At 38.7% G+C, this 18,024-nt stretch overlaps 1 protein-coding gene across 2 annotated transcripts in view; it reads left to right on the forward strand.

Moving 5' to 3' along the window:
* Positions 1–18,024, forward strand: part of TBCEL (tubulin folding cofactor E like) — a 54,845-nt gene that overhangs the window by 33,068 nt on the left and 3,753 nt on the right. For both annotated transcript variants that reach the window (XM_063436301.1, XM_063436302.1), the window contains exon 7: positions 4,172–4,288. In XM_063436301.1, coding sequence (XP_063292371.1) covers positions 4,172–4,288 — 117 coding nt within the window. The remainder of the gene's footprint in view (positions 1–4,171; positions 4,289–18,024) is intronic.

Here is an 18,024-nt window from a genome sequence, read left to right on the forward strand (position 1 = left end):
TGAAACGTTGACTGCAACAATACCTATTTAAAATAAATTGGAAAAGGAAATCCACGAGTGCCGGTAATACTTTTTTGTTACTTATAATTTTCATTATATATATATATTTATATATAATAAAAAATAAATAAATATATAAATACGTTTAAAAAAAAAAATAGATACAAAATATATAAACATGCATAATTTCGTTCTAACTGTATTTTAAAATTAATATATATATATTGATATCGAAATAATATATATATCTATATACATAAGTATATAAGTATATACGTATATATCACTATATATATACCTATATATAAATAAAAATAATAAAATAAATTATATACATATATATATATATACACATATATATACACACACATATATATATATATATATAATAATTCTACGTATATATTTATGTAATAATTTTACATAATAAGGTCATTTTATTAATTACAATTTGCAGGACCTGCCTGACAACCCAGGCCGAAAGTTCAGGGAATTAAATTTTCTAGCACTATATTTAACCCTGTAACTTTCCAAGACACCATAAAACCTGTACATGGGGGATACTGTTTTACTCGTAAGACTTCGCTGAACACAAATATTAGTGTTTCAAAACAGTAAAATATATTACAACGACGATATCGTCAGTGACAGTGAATTTTTCACACACAAATGGCACTTACACTGACGATATAATTGTTGTGATACGTTTTACTGTTTTGAAACAATAATATTTGTGTTCAGCGAAGTCTCCTGAGTATAACAGTACCCCTCATGTACAGGTTTTATGGTGTTTCCAAAAGTTACAGAGTCAAATATAAGGTTTGCGTTTCAGTTTTTTCATATTAAAATTCGCCAGGTTGCCTTTGAGACCGTATGGTAGCCCAGGAATGAAAATTATCCCCATGATGGCATACCATTTGCAAAAGTAGACAACCCAGGGTATTGCAAATAGGGTATGTTCAGTTTTTTTTTAGTAGCCACTTAGTCACAAACACTGGCCAAAATTTGCGTTCAAATTAGTTTTTTGCATTTTTAAATATTAACACTAAATTTGGCCAGTGTTTGTGACCAAGTGGCTACTAAAAAAGACTGGACATACTCAATTTGCAATACCTTAGGTTGTCTACTTTTTCAAATGGTATGCCATCATGGGGGTAATTCTTATTCCTGGGCTACCATATGGTCTCAAAGGCAACGTAACCAATCTGGCGAATTTCAATGTGAAAAAACTGAAATATGTAACACGCTATATTTGACCCTGTAACTTCCCAAAACACCATAAAACCTGTACATAGGGGGTACTGTTTTACACGTGAGACATCGCTGAATACAAATATGTATATTGTATTGCAGTAAAAGCAAACAGTATTTTGACATTCACAGTTAAAATGTCACGTAGAACTAAAACAATTTAAAAAAATCTTATTTTCTCCCATTTTTTTATATTGTTTTCATATTAAATTATGTTCCATACCTAAATATTTGATTTAAACGAAAGCCCTGTTTCCCCTAAATAAAATGATATAATAAGTGTGGGTGCATTTAATATGAAAGAGGTGAATTACGGTTGGACAGACATATAGCGCAAATGCCAGGTTTTGTTTAAGTTTTTTTTGGATCACAACTTGTACATTTGGCTGTGGTTTTAAGGGGTTAAGGGATTAAGGGATTATTGTATTGTATTGTGGTGGTTACATTTTGTGTGTGTGTGTGTAGGGAAGTTTGAGAATGACTGATTGTTGTGTGTGTGTGTATACGTCCCCCCTGCTCACCCTTCCTGGTAGAACAGTGGAGGGTGTGCATGATCCCTAGTGGTCCAGTGGCTAGTGAGTGGATCCCTGATTGTTCAGTGGTGGAACACCATCAACTGCATCAATATCAGGTACAGACCATTTTAAGAGCGCCCTCCACCTTTGGACACTCATTCAATGACTTGGAGCGTCGGCTGTGGTGCTCTGAGTAATCAACAAGCTCCAGGGAACCGCGAAGGACCACTTAAAGTGTTCTGTACCTGATATTGGTACAGACCACAACTCTCCCTCAGAGAACTGTAGATGTGAGATATTTTGATCTCACTGCCAGCTCAAGGAGGGACTTGTCTGAGCCCAAGGCCATAGACTGTCGCCTAATGGGAGATCCTGCTCTGTACTGATGCGTGAGACTTGCAGTCTACAGTCTTCAGACTTTCATGCACTTGCTTTTGGAGAGCATAGCCTGCAAGTCCCTCCATGTCAGCAGTGATGATGTATATTTGCCCCAGTTGCTGTCTAATCCCTAAATAAGCTCTGGTGCTATCAGTTACTTATAGAATACACATACTTAAAGGGATATTCTACTATAGTCATTTTATCTCACTGAATTGATTATAGTGAATGGCGTCCCCGGCCATTGTCTGTCCATTCAATGTTCAACATTTTTTTTACAGCAGTTTAACAATGAGTGAGTTTCCTTGGCCAAAGCACAGCCCCCACTAGAGGTACGACTAAGGCAGAGATTACACACTTTCTTACTCATACCAATTCATAACAGCAATGGGTGGCTGTGATAGATTGGATGCAGTCACCTGACACTCGCATTTTATCACCACCTCCCAATGCTATAGAGGCAAATGCTTTTTCATTAGCACAAGCAGTGTAGAAAGGATGGGCTGCTGGGGACTCCTGTTTATAAACAGTTAAACACTGAACAGAATGGCGGTGTAAGAGGACTCAATGCACTATAAGGAGAAGGAGACTTTACAGTGTCTAAAGTGTCCCTTTAAGTAAATGGACCAGTGGGCATTTATCTCATAATCCCGTAATTGTCGCAGCACAGCATTTTGCTGCGCATGCGCAATAACCTCCCAATGCTTTCCCATAGGAAAGCATTGCAATGGCTGTGATTGTAAAATTTGAAGATCTCAGCCAAGGAGGCGGAGTGTGTTGGATCAATCTTGAGGAGACCGGGGCAGCGCTGGAAATAAGGTGAGTAAAATAATCTTTTTAACCGTGGGCAAGGGGGGCCAGATGCCTAAAAATTATGTTTACAACTATAGTGTCAGTAATAAATGTTTGTATTCATGACAATATAATGTTCCTTTCATTAAAAAATATATTATTATAGTATTTATTTAAAACATGGAATGCATACCTAACATATATACATGTAGAATAAAATAGCAGTTTTATGTAAAGATTGCGGTTTGAAGATATATGAATAATAACATTATGTCAGTTACACAGTAATTGTTGATTTATTTGTTCATCTTTTACAGAAATATGTGGGGAACATTTTTTTGAAAATGGCATGGTGTCCATTTTCTTGCAGTATTTGAGAATGTCTAAAATATTTGCATACAAATAGAAATGCAATTTTTGTAATTTACGTTAGTTGTGCAAAAATAGATATAATTACCCAAATACTCAGTTTATGCTCATAAGTACAGAACCTGATGACGGCAATGTAGCTTAATAAAATGCCAACATGTAATAAGGCTGCTGGTCAGGATGAAGTTATTCATATTTTGACTAATAATATTTGGTTGATAAACTTTTCGATTGTATGCAAAAAGTTTTTGCTCTACCCATCCAGTCTCTCTCCATCATTTGCTCATCCTAGCTGTAAATACCTTCATATAACTTTCTTATCCACAAACCCAGCTCATAGAAATCCTCCGACTCTTCATTTTCTCTAAGCACTACCCCCCCACCAGCACCCACAGACTACTTGCACTGTAACCACTACAATTATCTGCAGTGGTTCTAGTAGCCTGTTCCTCTAAGTATCTATAATATGGAACTGTTTGCTTTGCTTTCCACGTTCTTCAAAAATGCATGTAGTTAACATTTCCTCAAAAGAGTTTAAAATGTAACAAAACGTTCTTGCTTCAGTGCATGCCTGTTTAGCAAAATAATTTTCAATACAGTTTTAAAAAATGTATTCAGTTGCTTTTAATATTAGTTGGGCACATACAGATTTTAAAATAAAAATGATTGATGTACATTAATTCTTAACTTCTTGCTATTTGTGTCTGTATGGGGTCATGACAGTGCATTTAAGTATTTTGGCAAGGAGATCTGAGAGCTAAAGCCTATTGATTTCACGAAAGGCAGATAAGAGCATTCTACTCACTTCATTTTATTGCAGCATAGCGATGGCCTAGCTAATCTTTTCCTCTCATGTGAACTCCTAGATTGCCGTCTGTTTCCAAACTGAATGGCAGTGTTGTCACAGAAGGCGAAAGAGAAGACTCCGAAAGATTCTTCCTGCGCTACTATATAAATCTCCCAAAGGAAGACGTTCCATTAAGGTGAGACCTTGAACAAAAGGGAAATGAAAGAGAGAGAGAGATAGCAGCAGAGGCTGATGCCTACACACAATTTACTGTCTTGGGTCGAGGGAACGTTCCAAAGTGTATGGAAAGGGGATATCATATTGATCAGGTGGGATAATAGTGACTATTGTTGTCGGCTCATATCTTATCCTTTAGTTAATGTGATCAAATCCAGCAAACCTGTTAACAGATACCATTAAATTGAACGCTTTCTGATTAGAGATGTCAGTCAATCATGTATATATACATCCATTTACCAAGCTGCTTCCTGAATCTGACTCTGCCTGGCAACCATGGATTGGGATTGCTACAGAAATGTAAAGAGATGTTTGTTGAAAAGGACATTGGAGAATTACGCTATAGATATCAAACAAGTAAAATTAATTCTAACTTTGATTTCATGCTAAACAGGAGTGGTAATGCACAGAATATTAATCATGTTTGTACAGTGCAAAAATGTAATCCATTTAGGATAATCGTGGTTGTATTTGTAGTAGGAAAGAGTTGTATATTAAGGCACATTACAGGTTTATAGAAGTTAAATATTCATTAATAATATCAGTTGTGGTTTTATTGGAGTGCTGCAGATGCTATAAATCTTCAATCCCTTAAATAGCACCCCTGTCGTGGATGGATTTCGTATTTGGGCAGTAGTTCCCAGCCTGTACAAATTAATAGTATGCAGTCCCGTTGGAAAGTATAAATATTTATACTGCCTGTGGAGCAGTCTGCAACAGTGCAAGTGTTCCCTTTGCAGTTGTGTGCAGCATATCACTCACTATTGGCTCTTTAGGGAGGTAATTTAGATTGAAGGTTGGCACTTAAGATGTTGCAGTCCACTTTCCCTAGACAGCAGTGAAGGCACCCCTCCTACGTTTCAGCAGTAATGAAAAGTGGTTAAAATAGTATCCATAAACATAAATGCTTCCATTTAATATTATTGGATACGCTTTCCAAATGATTTAATATTTTTAGTTAAAATTACACTATAGTCACCAAAACAACGTTAGCGTAATGAAACAGTTTCGGTGTATAGCTAATGTCCCTGCAGTCTCACTCCTCAATTCTCTGAAATTTAGGAGTTAAATCATTTTTTTTATGCAGCCTGAGTCACACCTCCCTGCATGTGACTTACACAGCCTTCCTAAACACGTCCTGTAAAGAGTAATTTAATGTTTACACTTCCTTTATTGCAAATTCTGTTTAATTTAGAATTTCTTAGCTCCTGCTCTCTTAAAAGCGTGCTAAACTCTGCAGGGTACTCCTTTGTGTAATTAAAGTTTGATTTACAGAGCAGGAGATAAAAAACATCTGATTGAAAATTAATTTGGTTTTTGTGCAGTGAGTGACAGCCAGGGGAAGTGGGGCTATGGCTGCATGGACAGAAACAGGAGTGATTTAACTCCTAAATGGCAGAGGATCGCGATTTCTGTGAGACTTCAGAGGCATGATCTATACACCAAAACTGATTTGTTAAGCTAAATTTGTTTTGGTGACTATAGTGTCCCTTTAATTCTTAAAATTATGTATTCAAAAGATTAAAATATCAAAAATATGTCATATATAGAAATAATATCAAAATGTTAAAAAATTTCAATATTTTTTATAAAACTGAATCATTTTAAAAGTTTTTGAAATATATGAAACATTAGAAAAGTTATCCATCAATATTAAACTGAGGTCATAGTTTGCTTCAAAAGGCATGTGTATGTGTCACATGAATATGTACTTGTGTGTATATGTATCAGCAAGTGTTTGTGTGCAAAGGACTAAGTAACTGTAATTATGTGCAAGGGAGAATGTAACTGTCTGTGTAATTGTGTGCCTGATAATAAATATCTGTGTGTGTCTTGGAGTGTGTATTTATGTGTGAGTGTATGGGACTGTGTTTGTGTGTTTAACTGAGTGTGTATGTAAATGTATTTGTTTATGTGAATTAATGTACTTTTGACTGTATGGAGAAATGAGGCATGTGATTTGGGAAGAGGGGATATGGAGAAGGTTATGTGGGATAGGGTGGTATAGTGCAAGTGATATGGGAAGTGATGATGTGAGGTAGGTGACATAGCAAGCCAGGGATGGGCCATGGCAGATCAAACATGCTAAATGAAGGAATATCTCATGGAAATCCAAAACAATCACAGTAATGATTTGATATTAAGATTTCATCATAGAGCTCAATGGCTATCCAATTCACATATCATTTTTTTGTGGATAAATGTATCAAAGAGCAGCAGCTTAACGGCACAGTGGGGGGGCCCATTGCGTAGCTCGTGCATTAGGGCCACCCGATGGGTATTGCTGACAGGGGCCCGGAAAGGCGCCGCAGCCTTTAAACTACACGACCAGCGTCCTATAGTAATGGATTCTGGAAGAAAGTGAACACAGGTCACTTCTTCCAAGATATAGAGAGTGCTGAATGGGAGGGAGAGGTGGCATAGGCAGCAGTGGGGAGAGAAGCAAGAAGTGAGCTGCAGAACCCACACACAAGCCTCTGCGACAAGCACCCCAAGTAAGCCACCCTCATGCAGACAAAAGGTTTGCTAGCAGAAGTGTGGCTGCAAATATCTGTATGTCATTGTGTATCTGTATGTCAGTGTGTGTATCTGTGTGCATGTGTCAGTGTATCTGTGTGTCATTGTGTGTATGTGTATCTGTGTTTCAAGGTGTGTGCATGTGTCAGTGTTTGTATTTGTGAGTCTATGTGCATGTATGTGTCAGTGTGTGTATTTGTGTATCTGTGTATTTATGTATGTGGCAATGTATGTACATACAGCCCAGCGATCAAACCCCAAAACAACATGCAAACATACTGCTGCAATCAAATGCAGAGATTACATGAAAACACACCCCAGAGGTTATCAGAAATTTACATTCTTTAACTGTAATCATATACTATCTTCCAGGACATTATTTGGCTGAAAATAAAAATTTCCAGTGGGATTTTAAGAATATTATGGTAAAGCTGATCTTATAAAATATGCTTCAAAAAAAGGACACTCCTCACTTACCGACCGGATTCCGTTCCTACAACCAAGTCGTAGAATTAATTGATCGATAAGTGAGGAGTTAAGGGATTTCTTGCTCTGCTGCGTTCTTCTATGCTCGGGGAAGGGTCCCTGAACATAGACAAACGCAACAGAGCAGGGAATCCCTCTAATCTATGTTCGGGGAAATTTCCCTGAACGTAGATTGAGGGATTCCCCGCTCTGGTGCACATGTCTGTGTTCAGGGACGCACAAGAGCAGGGGATCCCTCTAATCCAGGCGTGGGCAATCTTTGGCCCTCCAGATGTTTTGAACTACATCTCCCATAATGCTCTTAGGGCCATAATGCTCGCAAAGCATCAAAGGAGATGTAGTCCATAACATCTGGAGGGCCTAAGATTGCCCACCCCTGCTCTAATCTATGCTCGGGGAAATTTTCCCGAACATAGATTAGAGGGATTCCCTGCTCTGTTGCGTTCGTCTATGTTCGGAGAAATATCCCCGATCATAGAAGAACGCAGCAGAGCAGGGAATCCCTCTAATTCCCACGACGGCTCAGACTTACCACCCTATGAGAGAGCTGGTCGTAGATCGTAAAACGAGGACCACCTGTAATCATTCCTAACTTGATGATAACCTTAGATTATGTTTTGAAAAAATGGAGCATAGTTTAAACCCAGTTTCAGTAGGGTATTAAATGAGAATCATTTCCAAATTCTTGTTCTTTTATCCATTCCCATGAGAAACAATAGGGGAAATACACAGAACCAGTGCCATCTTAACAACATTATGGGCCCCCAGGCAAAGCAGTGCACTGGGGCCCTGCCTACACAACCACTCACAGGAAAAAAAAAATTAGCGACAATTTTGAACTACAGTATTGCACTGGTTTTGGTTTAATTTTATTGCTATAGGTGTATTTGTTTTAACTGTGGATATAGCATTGATGAAGTTACTTTGAAAAATTCTAATCTTTATTTTACTTGTTTGGTGTATGTTGCTTTTGTTAGTGTGAATGCACTCATCACATGGTCATTTTGTGTGATTTATATTAATTGTGCTTCGGTTTTTAAAGCAAAATGGCAATTATTGTGCTGATCTATAATTTTTTTGGGGGGGGGCAGGGGATACAGTTCATTATTTTCACTTCTGTCATGTTAGTTTCATTTGCATTGTCCTGTTCTATAATATTTTATGACATTTAACACTAAAGCTTAATTTTGCACCTTGAAGTTGACAAATCTTTGCCATCTCCTTACTATTTATATCTATCCAACAGAGAAAGTACAATATGATAAAACCTTTCAATCTGATCTTTTTATTCATTTTCACACTTACTGTTGACCACATCGGATTATCATTTCTGGGTCTCCAAAGCTCTTCGTTAATTAAAAGAATCAATTGCTGGTAGCTTCAGTGATACCAATTGACTAAATTAATGACTTTAGTTATGACATGCTTCATGGAGAGCAAGCACATCTCTTTTCCTTGTTTTTGTTATATGTCGCCCATGAAAAAATGCATGCATGGTTTCATTGGGGGTATATCAAACAAGTAGTGATTTTTTAAATGTATTTATTTATTTTGTGTTTAGGCAATGGATTGTCCCTTTAAGAAAAAAAATCACTAAGTAAATGTTAAATTTTCATTATAAAAGAGGGTGTAGGTGCCTGTAAGTAGTGTCCAAGCTATGATGTCAAGCTTATCTAAAACTTTAAAAAAAAAAAAGCTGAATATTTTAGTTAGTGAATCGTAAGGGTATTGCCATTATTAACAGATTGCCCCACTGGTGTCTTTCGTCTGGAACTGGTAGTGCCTTTGTGAGGGTTTTCTGTTATCTCCTGACCTAAAGTGGACAAGGAAAAATATGTATAGACTTTTTGTTCCTTGGCAGGGCACTAGAAGACATTATAAGTTCCCTGAATTGTGTAAACAGGCAGCTCTGGCAGTTTGGAGATTACTTTATAGATGTTTTCTGGACTTCAGTCAGCTAATTTGTGCTTACCACAGACACCAAGATTCCTTAGGAGTACCTTTTCTCCAGGACAGGTCATATCTTTGCTTCTTGGCATCTTTTGATTTCTCTGTAGCTTACTGAGCCAACTCAGAAGTTGTCTGAAGATTCTCGTTAAGTTTCTTCACATACTGGCCTCCCTCCCAAATATAAGAAAATATAAGAAAATAAGGAGAGAATCCAGTATCCTCATATCTGGTACAATTGTAAGCATGAATTAGGGTCTCAACATGTCTGCTACGTGTTCTCTGCTCAGATGTCTTCAGAGTCCACCAACATATCACGCAGGGTTCTGTTAAAGTGCTCTGGGCGTGCATCTCCTTGAGGATCATATGGAGCTGTCCTAGTCTGTTCAATATTTAACATCTTCAAGAGCTCCTTTGTCAGTTTGCTTTCAAAGTCTCTCCCTTGATCTGAATGCAAACAATTCGGGAGGCCATTATGAGCCAAGAGTTTCTTCCACATTATCATGGCCCTGATATATCAGTCTCTTTACAGAGGGAGTCCATACACACCAAGTCCATGGGACCTGAACATTTTTCAAATCCCCCATGTGTGCAACCCTCACAGGCAATGTCTTCCTCTGGATACATTTCTTGCATTTCTTGCTAGTACAGTAGGTTTCTACAGATTCTCCGTCCTAAGCCAATAGGACCAATCTTGGACTAACCCCTAACTATTGTCAACTATGTGGACTATGGCAGTCATGCAGGGACCGTAGTACCATTTCCTGATATTTTTGTGGGAGGACTAACTACTGTCTTCTGGGGTGGCCACTCTCATTCCGAAATCTACTCTTTTACTTCCGGAACAACAAGGTTTCCAGGGGCTATGCCTTTAGTTATTCTGAGTTCATTGCCTTTACAGCCTTTAGCAGGGATCCAAATATCGGGTCTTGGAGCTGGGCTTGCAGTTTCTCAAAATGTTTAATTACGGACTGCTAAGGGAGATGGATTTTGTAACTAAGAGTGTCAGGTATTGCCTCAGCGGTGCAATCCATGCAGTCTATAAAACATAAGTCTAAGAAATTTGCTGCTGTAGTCTGATAGAGGGCTCTAATCCCAGGACCTGGAGTTTCTTCCCACTCCTTAACTTTAAAGACTGGAGGCCTTCTAGATAAGGCATCTGCACCCACATTTTTGGGTCCCATCTTATACTTGGGGCGGCATTGTAATTAGACAAAGCAGCTAGCCATATATGTCCTGTGGAGTCTAGTTTGGCCATCATCAAGATGTATGTGAGTGGATTATTTTCAGTTCTCACCTCAAATTGTACCTCATATAGGTAATCTTGTAGATTGTTGATTATCGCTCATTTTAATGCCAAAAACTAAAACGTGTAAACTGGATCCCTTTTTTCACTTGTCAGACTTCGATTGATAGGCCACATAACTTAGGCCTTCTGGATACTCTTGCTAAAGAACTCCATTCAGGCCATTCATGCTGGCACCCACATGGATGATGTATTTCTGTATTGGGTCAGCATAAGCCAACACTGGAGCCTCTGTCAATTTTAGAGTCACAATTCATTACAGCAGCACCTCCATCTGTAGCCCCTTTTTGCTCCACCTAAGAAGAAGTATTGGGAGATTGGGAAATGTTGATATTAAACAGCGCCTCCACCTTTCTACCATTAGGAGAATCTGGAAATAAACCAACAACACTTTACTTGGTAGATCAATAATAGTGATTCAACATCCACTGGTGAAAGTTCCACTCCTAGATAATACAGCTCTCTATAACCTCTCACCTCAGATAGTCCAGAATGCCCACCCTTACTGTGTGGCTGTCTCACTGCAGGTGATGAATTGCCGCTGCTTTGGCAGGAGTAAACAGTCCTGTTTTCTTGCATTCTCTCTCTCATCTCAGAAACTCTCGCCAAAAAAAAAGAAACATGGCAGAGCTACTTGTAAGAAAAGGGGGTGGATCTACATATAAAATGAACGGAGTCAAGTCAGAGACTCGAGGGAGCTTACCGGCTACATGTTTGTATTCCTAACACTATAGTATTCTTTTAATATAAACCTAGTCTGTAGATGTTACACTGGACCGAAAGTTCACCTTTCAACAGGACAATGATCCTAAGCACACAGCTAAAACAATGCAAGAGTAGCTTATAGGCAGCTATGTGAATGTCCTTGAGTGGCCACCCAGAGCACAGATTTGAACTCAATCATATATCTCAAAAGACCTAAAGTGCCTGGGGCGTGGCAGGAACCCGAGCCGGATGGTCGCAGACTGAACCAGCTCCGCCGAGAAGGCTTGCTAAAAGCATGATTACAAGCTTCAATTCTGCAAAAAAAAAAAGCCGCTAGCAATAGCTATTAGAGCAAACCAGGATATTAAAGGGGTCACCATAGGAGGCAAAGAATATAAACTTAACTTGTTCGCGGATGACATCCTACTCACCCTGACCAACCCATCAATATCACTCCCAAACCTACACAAAGTAATACGAGACTACAGCAGACAATCATATTACCAGTTAAACCTAACTAAAACTCAGGCCATGTGCATAAACATCTCCAAAGAGGAGGAGCAGAGGTATCGACTTACATTCCAGTACGACTGGAGAGATGACTTCCTAACATTATTGGGTGTAAAACTAACAAAAAAACACACGGACCTCTTTGCTACTAATTATATTAAATTAGCCAAAGAAGTAGAGCATATACTACACTCATGGCAGAATAAATTTCTATCATGGTTGGGCCAAATAGCGGCTATCAAAATGACAATCCTACCGAAAATCCTCTACATGTTCCGCTCCCTGCAGATACCCCTGCACAGACATACCTACAAAGACTACAATCTAGTCTGATTAAATTCAGTTGGGGGGGGGGGGAAACATCCAAGGGTCCCTAGAACACTACTCATGAGACCGTCAGACAAAGGGGGTCTCGGATTCCCAAACCTTAAGGCGTAATATGTGGCAACTCAAACAGCTAACGTCCTGGTTATGCACTCCAACTCCTACACCCCCAATGGATAGAGATAGAGGCCAGTTGCAGTGGGACAGCAGACCTTGCGGACAGCAGACCATGTGGATACCCAAACACCTGTGGCGCACACCATTAAGCACTCTGCCCACCACTAAACTTCTGCATAACATGTGGGATAATCACAGAGACACGCTTTGCTCCGCCAGACGTGGTCCCTGGCAACGCCACTACACACATTTAACCTCTGCAATGATACATTCCCACATAGAGCATGGAAAGCGTGCAACCTCACGCACCTACACCAACTGTGCAACCCACAAGGCATACACACGCTCCCGACCATACAGTCCACACACGATCTACCACAGCGGCTAACGTTTTCCTACTGGCAACTCAAAACACTAATAAGCAACACCAAAGACAATGATCCCACACCCACGTTCTACACCACTTTCACTACCTTCGAGAGGATGTGCCTACACCAAATCCCAACCCAAAAAACATTGTCGGTATGTTACAAACTGATTACCGCACACAACAATGAATCTAAGTGGCGGTTCCAATCAGATTGGCACAAAGACATAGGCAGGGACCTCACACTGGATGAATGGAACCGCATCTACGCAACCCACAAGGGACTCACTTCGTGCGCCTCCCTTCTGGAGTCAGCCCGAAAATTACTCTATAGGTGGTATATGACACCCGCACGACTTTGTCATTATGAAGTATTGCATGTAGATTGATGTGTGAGGAAAAAAAATTATTGAAACATTTGCAGCTTAAGGCTGCAACTTAAAAAATTAAGGAGTCTGAATTCACTGTATGGGATCCTTGCACCTGTAACTATAGAGCCACAACAGTAGTGTTGTGAGTGGTAATTTTTTTTTTTTTTAAGTCTCACCACATTCCTCCTGGCTGGTAGGTGTCTCCTCTCATTCCTGTCTGTGGCTTTTGACACTGTTGATCATCAACAGCTTCTTCTCATCCTCCGCAATATTGGTCTACAAGATATTGCTCTCTCCTGGTGCTCCTCCTACCTCTCCCAGCGCTCTTTCAGTGTTTCTTTCTCTGGCTCTGCTTCTTCTCCCCAACTCCTCTCTGTTGGTGTCCCCCAAGGTTCAATCCTTGGTCCTCTACAGTTCTCCATCTATACTGCCTCCCTTGGTAAACTCATTAGCTCCTTTGGCTTCCACTTCTACCTGTCCTCTCCTGATCTCTCCCCGTCCCTCTTGACTAGTGTCTCTGACTGCCTCTCTGCTGTTTTTAACTGGATGGCTGCCCACTTCCTTAACCCCTTAAGGACACATGACATGTTTGGTCCTTAAGGGGTTAAACTCAACTTGACCAAAACTGAAATTCTCCCTCAAGTGTTGTTACTCCTGTGTCTGTCTCCCTCCAAGTCAACAGTGCTACCATCAGCTCCACTGCGCAGGCTTGCTGCCTAGGTGTTCTCTTTGACTCAGACCTCTCCTTTAAGCCTCATGTTCAATCTATCACCAAATCCTGTCATTTCCATCTCAAAAACATTGCGCGCAACCGCCCCTACTTAACGCCAGATGCGACTAAGGTGTTGGTCCATTCCACTGTCCTTTCTTGCATTGACTACTGTAATCCGCTTCTCAGTGATCTTACATGCTCCCAACTTGCGCCGTTACAGTCCATAATGAATGTGGCAGCGAGGCTCATCTTCCTGTCCGCCTGCACCTCCCATGCCTCACCCTTCTGTCAGTCCCTACATTGGCTTCCTATAAAATATAGAGCTCAATTTAAAATTCTGGTTCTTGCCTTCAAATCTCTACATAATGCTGCTGGGACCTATCTATCCTCCCTTATAAACAAGTATGTTCCGTCTAGGCCCTTACGATCTGCTGAAGACTTACGTCTATCTTCTGTCCGTACTCCCACCTCTGATGCTCGCCTTCAAGATTTCTCGAGGGCTGCACCATTGCTGTGGAACTCGCTTCCCTCCTCTGTTAGATGCTCACCCAGTCTCCACTCCTTCAAAAAATCATTAAAAACCCACTTCTTCATAAAAGCGTATCAATTAAACTGTTAATAGCTCCTGAATGATTCCTCTTCTCCAATTGTCACTAGTCTAATACTATCCTTACCTTTTTGTGTAATTTTACCCCACTCCCTCTAGCAAGCTCATTGAGCAGGGCCCTCAATCCCTCTGTTCCTGTGTGTCCAACTTGTCTGGTTACAACTACATGTCTGTTCGCCCACCCATTGTAAAGCGCTGCGGAACTTGATGGCGCTATATAAATATCATAATAATAATAATAATTCCACAGAGGAGTCTAGTCGATAATCATGGAGGTAAGTTCATTCTATCAGTTTGTCTGAAGGGGGATCCGCTAATCTCATTCAAATTGGGTAAAGAAGCTTATTAAGCTTCATCTCAATGGTCATAAATCAGACACTGCCATCTTGAGGTCTGAGCCAGTCAAACCTGTTTCTTTCACTGTTTTCCTAAGCAGGGGTGTCAATTCCTCATGATACATTATTATTTTCTCTGCTCATTTTACTAGCCCAATGGCTATTTTTTTGCTGTGAAATAGACTTGGTAGTCAAGAGCTAGAGTTTAAGCATCAAACAGCGTTAGTGAGTAGCCTTGCCCCTTACTTAGGCGGTAATATATAAAACTTATCATCGTACTTTTTCCTAATTGTACCAATGCAAAATATTCCTTCCATCTCATTTTTTTTTTTGTTCATAAATTCATAGCTTCCAATATATAAAAAGCATTGCAAAATTGCAATTGACACATTTTGAGTATAAGGTTTTCTGAGACAGGTAAGCAGCTTTCACAGTCTTCCTTTTTATTTAAATAATACAAAAATTGCAAATGCATATTTTTTTCTAATAATTGTAATAATTTGTCATATTTTGGGAATGTAATTGATGGTAAAATCATCATGATTAGGTTAAAAAACAAACCATAGGAATAAAAAGTGTCTGAAAAACTGATTATTTAGAGCATTACAGAAAATGCATTAAAATAATAAAAGAAAAAAATCAATCAGTGTATGAAGGATGGAGTAACCGTTTTATTTACAAGAAAATGGTATACATGCACAAAATTAGCGCAAACATGATAGTGAATGGGATGATTTTTAGACATAATCCCGTTCGTTCTCAACATAATCTTTAATAGTTTTATCAGGAAAACATGCATTAAAGTAGCTTAACCCCTTAAGGACACATGACATGTGTGACATATCATGATTCCCTTTTATTCCAAAAGTTTGGTCCTTAAGGGGTTAAAGGACATACTGTTTTTCTGTATTATGATATCCAAATAAAATCAAGTTTATTTAAGAAAAAAAAAGTCTTCAGTACATACATGTATGCAGCAATTTTATTAAATGATTCACTGAGAATTTTATTAGGTCAATAATCTTGATTACTTTCCATTCTTTTTTTTTTTTGCCTTTCTATAAAATCATTTAGGTCAGAATAATATACATAAAGAGTGGCTACATGAATATAATATGGGAACATTTATTTAGTCTGATCATACGTTCAACATCTATGTATTTGTTTTAGAAGCTACACTGTGTGCTATAACAAAGACCAAAGTACAGTCTCGACTCACATGCCTCATTCAGTAGGATGGGAATCCGCTTCAAATAATATGCAGCTTTAAATCCAGAGCCTCCACGCAGAGACCAACTACTCTGCTATCAATGAGTCCTTTGTCTGTAGCTCTCCATCTGTGCAATGTGAAAAGGAGACACCGAGAGGACTTGTGCAGCCATTAATGGTTGAGTCTTTACAGTTCACAGAACCAGTATGCTTTCCCTTGCTGCCTCATTCTCCAGTTACAGGTTGCTGGGCTATTCTCCCTTGTGCATCATCAAATTACTGAGATCAACATATTAAGGTCTCCACACATTTATGTCAATTTACATTTCAACTTAAACAGTTCAAAGGTACAATTATTGTTATGGAAATAAATAATATAAACTCAAAATCAACAATGTGTGGCCACAGAAAATTTTGTGACATAGCTGAACAGAGCACTTTGAAAGTTTTTTCTCATTTCTTACTGCAATCTTTTATCATATCCTGTAAAGTACGCTTTCATCTTTTAAAGCATTTGGCATCACATGTCTTATGCTTCACTTGAGGTTTTTCCTTCTCTCATATTTCAAAATTGGTCATTTGGATGAGCTGCTCTATATTTTAGATTTTTTTTTTTTTTTTTCACTAATGTGCCTTTATAGGAATACCTTTGATAAAAGTAAAGTTAAATTGAGCCAGAATGGCTTCTGGAAAATATACATTTTCAGTTTTGCAGTCCTATACATTGCTTTTTGCTGTTGTATTTTATATTAATGCCATCTCTGCAAATCCGTGTGTCCGCAAAATAGTTTTTAATTGCTCAGTTACAATACAAGTCCAATAAAATAACCCACTTAACGGAGATTTCTTTAGTGGTAGGGACTTTACGCCAGGGTTGTCTAAAACGTAGAAACCTATATGTTTTAGAACTTCAACTTTCTTGATTATTTGCTTTTCTAAAGGCTTGCAAAGCATCATAAGCTATGTAGTTCTACAATATCTGCTCACCTACCTTTTGGACACCCCTTTACGCAGTACCCACTTATACCTTGCATGTAAGTAAAGTGTTGTGTAGTATACCCTTATCCCAAATTAATGTAGAGGAGAATTGTTTAGATGAGAATTGTTTAAAACATATGCCTGATGTGTAAATATGAGTAATATATATAATATACAAATAACATATTTGCATTTGGATTTAAGCAACACATGTGAAGGAATATATTTGTATTTTTATCCAAGATAGTAGGAACACTTAGGAGTCTCTTCCCAAACAGTGAGTTGTGATGAGTTGACAGTAGGAAACATTTCTAAATTATTTTATATTCCCCAGCGTGGCTAGTTTGGTCTAAATTTCTAAAGTCAATAATCACCTCACCTCAATAACAGTATTTATGTGGTATGTGGTATATGTAGGTAATGTGTTTCCTTGTTGTAGCTACAGACTTTTCAATATGAGTGATAACATTCATAAGTCTCTTTCACAACAGGATAACCATATGTATCCCAATGAAGGTCTTGTCTGTTTATTGCACCAGGGAAATCCACACACTTTGTTGAGGTGACCTCATATGCTAGACAAAGGGCTGCTCTGTTGTTCCTACTTTTATGGTGAATCCCTTGGAGAATCACAAACAGCGAGGCCCCTGTCAGCTTGTGAAAGTGCCATAAGCCTGATGTCATTTAACATGTATTTTAACTCCCTAGCATTTTACATTTTATCATTGTTTAAGTAACAATGAGCATGAGTGTTTTTGTGTGTATTTGATGAGTCATAAAAATACTTGGGAAGGAGAGGGAAAAAATACTTACCAAGTTCTATGCAGGGGTTTCAAACAGATTCATGTTTCTGGAACCGCAGACAACTAATCTAGTGGAAACTATTTTGGGTAACAATCCTGGAGATGACAAAGAATACTTGGTCTCATGGTAGTAGCAATGGATTCCCTTGCCATATTCCACGTCGGGCCTGTTTTTCTTTCTTTACGCAGCGTGGCAGGGATTATGGCTAACTCTCTAAACAAGGTTATCTGGTCCCATAATCTCTTCTGAATGTTTTTTTTTTTCATCCAACTGTTCCATTCACAGACTCAGTTGGTTAGAGGTAACCACAAACACCAAATCACTGGTTTCCTGGTCCTGTGACCTATGTTTAATAAGGCATTTCACACAACATCCCAAATCTAATGGAAAAGTAGTATCA

The sequence above is a fragment of the Pelobates fuscus genome, chromosome 11 (assembly GCF_036172605.1).
Source record: "Pelobates fuscus isolate aPelFus1 chromosome 11, aPelFus1.pri, whole genome shotgun sequence".
NCBI lineage: Eukaryota > Metazoa > Chordata > Amphibia > Anura > Pelobatidae > Pelobates > Pelobates fuscus.